At 42.3% G+C, this 8,890-nt stretch overlaps 1 protein-coding gene across 2 annotated transcripts in view; it reads left to right on the top strand.

The window, feature by feature from the left end:
• LOC113816339 (serine-rich adhesin for platelets) overlaps window positions 1-7,096 on the top strand; it is a 31,266-nt gene extending 24,170 nt beyond the window's left edge. For both annotated transcript variants that reach the window (XM_070144774.1, XM_070144773.1), the window contains 2 exons: window positions 1-5,884; window positions 6,461-7,096. The exon at window positions 1-5,884 is cut by the window's left edge. In XM_070144774.1, coding sequence (XP_070000875.1) covers window positions 1-5,799 — 5,799 coding nt within the window. In that variant the 3' untranslated portion in view covers window positions 5,800-5,884; window positions 6,461-7,096. The remainder of the gene's footprint in view (window positions 5,885-6,460) is intronic.
• Window positions 7,097-8,890: the final 1,794 nt, after the last annotated feature.

Here is an 8,890-nt window from a genome sequence, read left to right as displayed (position 1 = left end):
AGGAGGATGAGGAGGAAAGTGTATTCAGAAGATGAATTTCAGACAGACTTATCTAGTACTTCTGGTGAGCATTCAGATAATATAAATATCAATCGTTCTACAAGAGACTCTTCAAAAAAGTTAAAACCTAAGCTATCGTCTGATTCTAAGCGCAGCCATGCAAAAGGCAGTTTAAAAACAAAAACAGGTGATAGGTCAAAAATGAAACATGAAAAGATGAGCAGGAAGAACATAAAAGACAGGGAGAAATCAACAAAACATGATAACCCCTTAACTGATTGTGGAGTGAAAAGGAAAAAGGAAACGGAGAAAGTAGATCATATAGATACAGATTACTATGAAGAATGCTTGGAATCCTGGGCAGTTGGTTTAGAAAATCAAGTTAATAAAAGTAAGGATATGGAGAGTCAGCCGCAAAATAAATGCTTCTCTTTCTCAGAGAAAATTAATGAAAGCAGAGAAAATCAGAATTATGAAATAAATACAGGTCAACAGGAAAGTACATTTTCCTCTGTGTTTGAGAGAATTAAGGCTAACAAAATAGATAATCAGTATAATACAAATACAAACAGTCAACAGCAAAGTAAATGTTCCTCTTTGCTGGAGAGAATTCAGGCTAACGATAAGCTCAGAAATGCATATGAAACAGTTCTAACGGAAGAGGAAAAAAATCTAACTGAGCCACATCAAATCTCATCAAAGAAATCTTCATCAAAAAGCAACCCTAAAATGTTTGATTCAACCAGGTACGAATTAGATAGTCAGCATCCACATAGATTAGTAATTTACAGTTCCAGTAGTGAGTCTTTAAACACAACCAAAAATATATGTGACAGTAACCTGAGCCAAGACATAATTCAAAAACACCAGTCCAGGTCTAGTGTTCGGAAAAGGCATAACCAATCCAGGTCAAGCAATAGCAGTTGTACCAGACCATGTTACATATACAAGAATAGTCGATCCACTTCAAGGGAAAGAATCAGGGGCAACCGATCCAGGACAAGAGATAGTATCAATAGCCGATCCACTTCAACAGATACAAGCAGAGAGTCTCCTATGTCAAAGCAAAGGAATAGAAAGACTTGGTCAGGAGCAAAACACAGACGTAGAGAGACCAGGTCAAGTTCAAAACAAAGTAGCAGAGACACTCGGTCCAGATCAAGTCAAGTGACTCGATCTGGGTTGAGACAGAGGTACCGAGAGACTCGGTCCAGGTCAAGACAGAGGAGCCGAGAGGCTCGATCCAGTTCAAATCGCGAGACTCGATCCAGGTCAAGCCAAGGGACTCGATCTGGGTCAAGTCGAGGGACTCGATCTGGGTCAAGTCGAGAGACTCGATCTGGGTCAAGTCGAGAGACTCGATCTCGGTCAAGTCGAGAGACTCGATCTCGGTCAAGTCGAGGGAATCGATCCGGGTCAAGTCGAGGGAATCGATCCGGGTCAAGTCGAGGGACTCGATCCGGGTCAAGTCGAGGGACTCGATCTGAGTCAAGTCGATCCTGGTCGAGACAGAGGAGCCAAAAGGTTCAATCTAAGTTCAAACAGAAGAGTCGAGAGACTTCATCCAGGTCAAGTGGCGAGGCTCCATCCAGGTCAAGTCAAGAGACCCAATCCAGGTCAAGTCGAGAGACTCGGTTGAGACAGAGGAACAGAGACTCTCGATCCAGGTCGAGACAGAGGAGCCAAGAGACTCGATCTGGGTCAAGTCGAGGGAATCGATCCGGTTCAAGTCGAGGGACTCGATCTGGGTCAAGTCGAGAGACTCGATCCTGGTCAAGTCTAGGGAATCGATCCGGTTCAAGTCGAGAGACTCGATCTGGGTCAAGTCAGGAGACTCATTCTGAGTTGAGTCGTTCCCGGTCGAGACAGAGGAGCCGAAAGGTTCGATCTAAGTTCAAACAGAAGAGACGAGAGACTTCATCCAGGTCAAGTGGCGAGGCTCCATCCAGGTCAAGTCGAGAGACTCATTCTGGGTCAAGCCAAGAGACCCAATCCAAGTCAAGTCAAGAGACTCGGTTGAGGCAGAAGAGCAGAGAGTCTCGATCCAGGTCGAGACAGAGGAGCCGAAAGGCTGGAACCAGGTCAAGCAGAGAGACTCGATCCAGGTCAAGTCGAGAGTCTCGATCCATGACGAGACAGAGAAGCCGAAAGGCTGGAACCAGGTCAAGCAGAGAGACTCGATCCAGGTCAAGTCGAGAGTCTCGATCAAGGTCAAGTCGAGAGTCTCGATCCATGACGAGACAGAGAAGCCGAAAGGCTGGAACCAGGTCAAGCAGAGAGACTCGATCCAGGTCAAGTCGAGAGTCTCGATCCATGACGAGACAGAGAAGCCGAAAGACTGGAACCAGGTCAAGCAGAGAGACTCGATCCAGGTCAAGTCGAGAGTCTCGATCAAGGTCAAGTCGAGAGTCTCGATCCATGACGAGACAGAGAAGCCGAAAGGCTGGAACCAGGTCAAGCAGAGAGACTCGATCCAGGTCAAGTCGAGAGTCTCGATCAAGGTCAAGTCGAGAGTCTCGATCCATGACGAGACAGAGGAGCCGAAAGGCTGGATCCAGGTCAAGTCGAGAGACTCGATCAAGGTCAAGTCGAGAGACTCGGTCAAGGTCAAGTCGAGAGACTCGGTCAAGGTCAAGTCGAGAGACTCGGTCAAGGTCAAGTCGAGAGACTAGATCCAGGTCAAGTCGAGAGACTCGATCAAGGTCAAGAAAGACAAGCCAAGAGTCTTGTTCCAGGTCAAGACAGAAGAGCCGAGAGACTCGTTCTCGGTCAAGACGGAGGAGCTGCGAAACTCGAACTAGGTCAAGACAGACAAGCCGAGAGACTTGTTCTAGGTCAAGACAGACAAGCCGAGAGACTCATTCCAGGTCAAGGCAAACAAGCCGAGAGACTCGTTCCAGGTCAAGACAGACAAGCCAAGAGATTCGATCCAGGTCAAGACAGACAAGCCGAGAGACTCATTCCAGGTCAAGGCAAACAAGCCGAGAGACTCGTTCCAGGTCAAGGCAAACAAGCCGAGAGACTCGTTCCAGGTCAAGACAGACAAGCCAAGAGATTCGATCCAGGTCAAGACAGATGACTCGTGAGATTCGATCCAGGTCAAGACAGACGAGTCCAGAGACTAGATCCATGTTGAGAGAGAGGAACCAGGAGATCCATTCCAGGTCAAAACATAGGCACAGAGGAACTTGGTCCAGGTCAAAACACAGAAGCAGAGACAGTGATTTCCGGTCAGGTTCAAGTTCAAGTGACAGAACATTGGGGAAGTTGAGACCAGCTTTTATGGACCTAGTTGATCCTGTCCACAAGAGTATCAATAACAGGTTAAGAAGCAGAGAGAGAAGCAGAACAAGGTCACATAGTAGAAATTCATGGACGAGTATTAATGACCTTCCATCATGTGTTGAAACTATACAAGGAAAGGATCTGAACAGTCAAAAGAAGGAAAAGAGAAGAAAAAAGAAGGTTAAGAAAAGTAAAGAGAAGAGAAAACGATACAGGAAATCTTCAATCGGATCTGTGAAACTTAAGCAGGAGGAAAATTGTTCAACAAAAGAGATGCTCTCGACATACACTTTTGATAAAGAAAACAGCACCGAGGAAGAAAAAGATTGCAAGGAAAACAAAGTGATTGTGATTTCAAGTAACAGCAGTAGTTCAGACGAAAACATAGAAAAAACAAATAAACAAAGAAAACTAAAAAGAAAGAAAATTAGAAACTCACCAGCAAAAGTAGGAAATGGGGAAATTTTGCAGATGTCATGCCAGAGGTCTCCTGTAGGAACTTTCTTCAGTAGAAAAGTTTATATGACCACCGTACATCCAGTTACAAATGCTCTTCCTGTCCGCCAAACCTCCGAAAAGGACAGTGAAACGAGTGATGAGTTAAAGAAAGACACTAATGATAGTTATAGCAGACAACATACTCATCAAAGATATATGTCTGTTGGCTCATTGCAAATGGAAAGTCTCTCGGAGTCTGAGGAGAACATAAGACAAGATTCAAGAAAGTTGAAAAATTTGGTTTTGGATAAAATTTACAGGAGATACATTACCGAATCCTCAGACATACCGAGAAAGATAACAGAACCTGACAAAGAATTATGTTCAGAATCTGAAAAGGAATCTCATACGCTGTCTACAACCAAACAAACTGACAGTGCTGGACGTAGCAACTTCATCGGTGAGCAAAGCACCGGGGATTGCATTATGCATGAGGGAGACAGAACCGGTAATGTCCATGAAGATGAAACTCTAGGGTTATATGAAATTGGAAATGGACTTTCAGATTCTCGAAATTCATCAAACAGTGGTGAAATCTCAGATTCAGGGGTTGCAAATTTAGTAGACATTGCAGAAGGAGAATATGACAATAGCCTAGTTCAAAGTTGCCGTGTTGATAGCTCGACCAACGAAGGCGAAAAATCTGACCCCAAAACCACTAGTCTCAAAGAAGATGCAAAGGATGGAAGTAAGGAGTCAACAGATTCTGCTCGGGGTGCCGACATTGCTAAGCAGATAGAAAAGAGCAGTCAGAGGGTAACAGCGCTGCAAAATTCAAATCAGCAGGTCAGTTCAGAAAATGAAACTGTGACATCTTCAGCTACACCATTTGAAGAAAATGAGATGCTCCAGACTGATGTCATCTGCATTGAAAACTTAGACAAAGGTACACCACTGCAAGATAAAAGTGATTCTGAATCAGTTGAGTCCTTCTTACTATTTGACGTGGATGATGAGCTAATTAGCGAGCAGGTAATTCAAGAGGGCAAGAGAAGGACAAGTGCTCTTGTGGATGGAGACAAGACTCAAGAATTAGTATCCATCAGTGAAAATGAAATGAATGAAAATGGTAATGTCTGCCACGAGACAGTAGAACTATGTTACATGCCAGATGACACAGAGGAGACAGAAGAAATTCAGTGTAATCAAGTGACGTCAGAAGAAACAGAATCTTTAGAGCGTCCTCAATTCAACAACTCACGCCATAGACAGGAATGGACGTCAAATATAGCAGAATCAGTTAAACTCAAGGGACGTATCTCAGCGTCCACAGTTACTGCGGTACGTAAACAGACCGATGGAAAACAGAAAGGTGCATCCTCAAAGCCCTCGGAGTCCCCAACCTCCATCCCTTCCTTGGAGAAAGAAACACCGGATACTTCATCTCACGCAGCCAAACGATCCCAGAAGTCAAAGGTCTCTATGAAGTGTGTAGAAAATAACGTTATCAATTACCTGACCAACATATGCCCGGAGTGTCAGTCTGTCCTAGTTCTAGATGAGTTCACCTCGGTTAATCTCAAGACGGGAGACATTAAGATGAAGTGCCAGCAATGCCTCATGTACACGTTTATGAAGGGTGCTCTTGCCTTGAGTGCGAGAAATTTAAGTACAAAAGGGCTCGAGATGAATTCGAAAAATCGGGTAGAATTATCGTCCGACAATAATCGCGATCATGATAAAGAAAATAGAGCAAATATGAAGAGTCAAGGCCCGAAGCGAAAAAGTAAAATAACACCACCGTCTAACAGCAAAAAGAAGAAACCCCGGAAGGCCAGCGTAGAAGAAAAACTGAAAGCCTTGAACAACAAGGATAAAAGTCCCCGCAAAACGAAAGGCAAATATCCCGTTTTGAGACGAAGAAAAGCGAGAAAGACCGCAGAGGTGGGTTTACAAGCAACACAACCTCAGCTTTCTCAAGAGAAGCCAGCGGTGGGCTCACTCAAGAGAGGAGCGAGTACTGAGGCTGGGAATAGTGCCAAGAGGTCTAATACACAGATCGACGAAGGAATCTAAAATCAACAAAAGTGTCGTGAGGTGAACAGACTAACATGGCCGCCTCGAAGAAACAACGTCAATAAGAGGAGAGATTGGAAGGAAGGTTAGTGACTGTCTCTTTTAATTAGTCAGTTGAGTTGTTTCCAATGTCAAATGTCAAAACGTTTTACAATTCTGCGAAAAATCTCACAGTAGTAGGATCAATTCTTTTATATATAATTAGTACAGTCATGGTGTGTTTGTGTGTGTGAGAGAGAGAGAGAGAATTAGTTCTAGTATTTGTGTATAAGAGAGGGAGAGAGAGAGAATGAGAAAGAGCGAGAGAAAGAGAGAGAGAGGAGGGAAAAGAAATGGAGAGAGGGGAAAGAGAGAGAGAGAGAGATACTTTAGTTATTCCTAAATTAGTATGTTTTCTGTTACAAGGACTGTTTCAGGGTTAACTATTACTAACAAAAGATGCTCTATTTAAGGTCTTCGCACGCACATGCACATGCAAACACACACACACACACACACACACACACACACACACACACACACACACACACACACACACACACACACACACACACACACACACACACACACACACACACACACACACACACAAACAAACACAAACACATACATATTGATGTTTAATTTTCCTTTCACAATTCGACACTTTTCACATTGACAGACTCTGCCGCTATCGACGAGTCAAGGGAAGGACACCTTATCAGCCTAAAAGGAAAAAAAGAAGAGGAAAGGGAAAAGGAATCGAAATACAGTGCTGATTACTCTCTACAGGATAAAACCTTTGTTTTAGGGATGTGTTTTTTGTTTTTGTTTTTGTTTTATTTGGACATAAAGGATTCGGACACATTCAGGTAAAAAAATCTAAGGCAATAGCTATATACAAGAAGTACGTAGGCAAAATTGCTGATTTATTAAATGCATGTATACGTTGTATATAGGTGAATTAAAGGATATTCATATATAAAAACTTCGGAATTCGTTTAGTATATATATATATATATATATATATATATATATATATATATATATATATATATATATATGTGTGTGTGTGTGTGTGTGTGTGTGTGTGTGTGTGTGTGTGTGTGTGTGTGTGTATGAAGTATTCTTTATGTATTTTGGTCTTCATTCCAAGATTCCCCTTGAATAATTACGAGGAACATAGAGTGCACAGTAGATCATTTGTTTTACTTGGAGTGCTCCATATGTGATGTGTTTTTGTATTTGAAGTACAAATACCTTTTTTATATATGTAATTTTTATGTATATTTTTGTAATAAACGTATAAAACTTGAAAGATGAAAGATGTTTTATAGAATAGACATATTGTGCAAGAGTTCCCGAATATAAATATGAACCCTCAGTTTTATGTAAGATTTTGTGTTGCTACATTAGTTGTGAAATTATGAATACATGAAGGTCCTGAAGAAGAAAACGAAAACAACTAATATTTAAGGAGGCATATATGAGAAACGAAATAAAGTGATATTACCAGAAAATATTGGTAAAACTGTGACTGATAACAAAAACTCCCCTGAGAGAATAATGATAATGATTGTGTTTATGATGACAGTGCTTGTCCACGATCGTTTTGTCATTATATTTATCATACTTATAGTACTCTATATAGTTTATGGTGATATGGATAATTGTAGTAATAATATTGATAGCTGTATTTGCAGATGTATTGCTGATGATGCCAGTGAAATCTACCAGCAGGATCCATTGGAATTCCGCGGAACAAACAAAAAGTAAGAGGTACTCATGTCTCCTCAATTCAGGCTCCTGCTACCTTTCGCCTCCCCACTCCTACATTTCTCTCTCCCTCTACCTTTATTTTTCCTGACCTGCCACTCCTTTTCACCCCCAAATCTTCCTTAGATTCAGTTCTCCTCTCCTACTCTGAGCCCTACATCTGCCTCCTCCCAATTCCCTCCTCTGCCTCTTATGGGGCGGTCACACTAGCCTTGTGTGTCCGGGGATCCCCTTATGCTCGGGTCCCTAGACAACCTCGCCGAAGTTTGGCCAGAGACAGGTGTTGATTGGTCAGCTGACCTGACCAGCGAGGTTGTCAAGGAATCCCAGGACAGAGAAGACTAGTGTGACCCTAGCTTTACAGGATACTTCCTCCGCTATGAGGGGCATATCAAATATAAGTTCACTGTAGAAATAAGTAACATATATTACAACTAACAATGGTGTCTCACTAGAATGTAAAGATTATCCAGACAAGTGATCATATGATCGACAAATACAAACACACATCCACTCCGACACTGAGCTCACTTCGGAAATTATTTACGCCTTGGTGGACACAATGAGAATCAGAGAACAATTATGAAATACCAGCCACAAATATCATGATTGCAGAAAAATAAATATAATGATGGATGTAAAACCATACGGCTGAGAAGACTCAAGATCGACAGTTGATTCAATTTTAGATTTTATCATTCCATAATTACGTCTCCCTTACACCAATAGCATATGTATGTAAACAATAACATATGCGGGCAACCATAAGGTATTGGTAGATAATTGGATGGCTCTTTATGGTTGTCACAGGGTAATTTTGTGTTTGTCAGTTGCAGGTAAGTTAACCATGCATCAGAGAAGTTACAAAACATACGGAACGTAAAATAAAGACATCGGTGTGATAACATAGCGAACGTTTACTGTCGAGCTGGTTGCGAAACTGGCCTCGTTGTCTTGCTGGTCCTGACGAGTTGTCTAGACGAGCAAGACAAGGAATTCCGAACGCAGCATTACCCATTCCCTTTTCCATTTGAAGGACCCTCTGTTTCCCCATTTCCCGGATCACTTTTCTCTTATTAGGCTCCTTCCCCTTCCTTTCTCTTCCCCTTTCTTGTCCCCCGTCCTTTCTCTTCCCCTTTCTTGTCCCCCGTTCTTTCTCTTCCCCTTTCTTGTCCCCCGTTCTTTCTCTTCCCCTTTTCTTGTCTCCTTATCCTTTCCCTTCTTACCTTCCTTCTTAATCTCCCTGTTGAATAAACATGTAAATAATAAATGCATAAACTGGCAGTCTAACTACTTCAATGCAGTGTACTTGCCTCGAAGAATGATACTGATAACA

This window comes from Penaeus vannamei, chromosome 32 (assembly GCF_042767895.1).
Source record: "Penaeus vannamei isolate JL-2024 chromosome 32, ASM4276789v1, whole genome shotgun sequence".
In the NCBI taxonomy this organism is placed as follows: Eukaryota; Metazoa; Arthropoda; class Malacostraca; order Decapoda; family Penaeidae; genus Penaeus; species Penaeus vannamei.
Note: the sequence above shows the minus strand (reverse complement) of the source record. Positions and strands in the feature narration are given on the sequence as shown.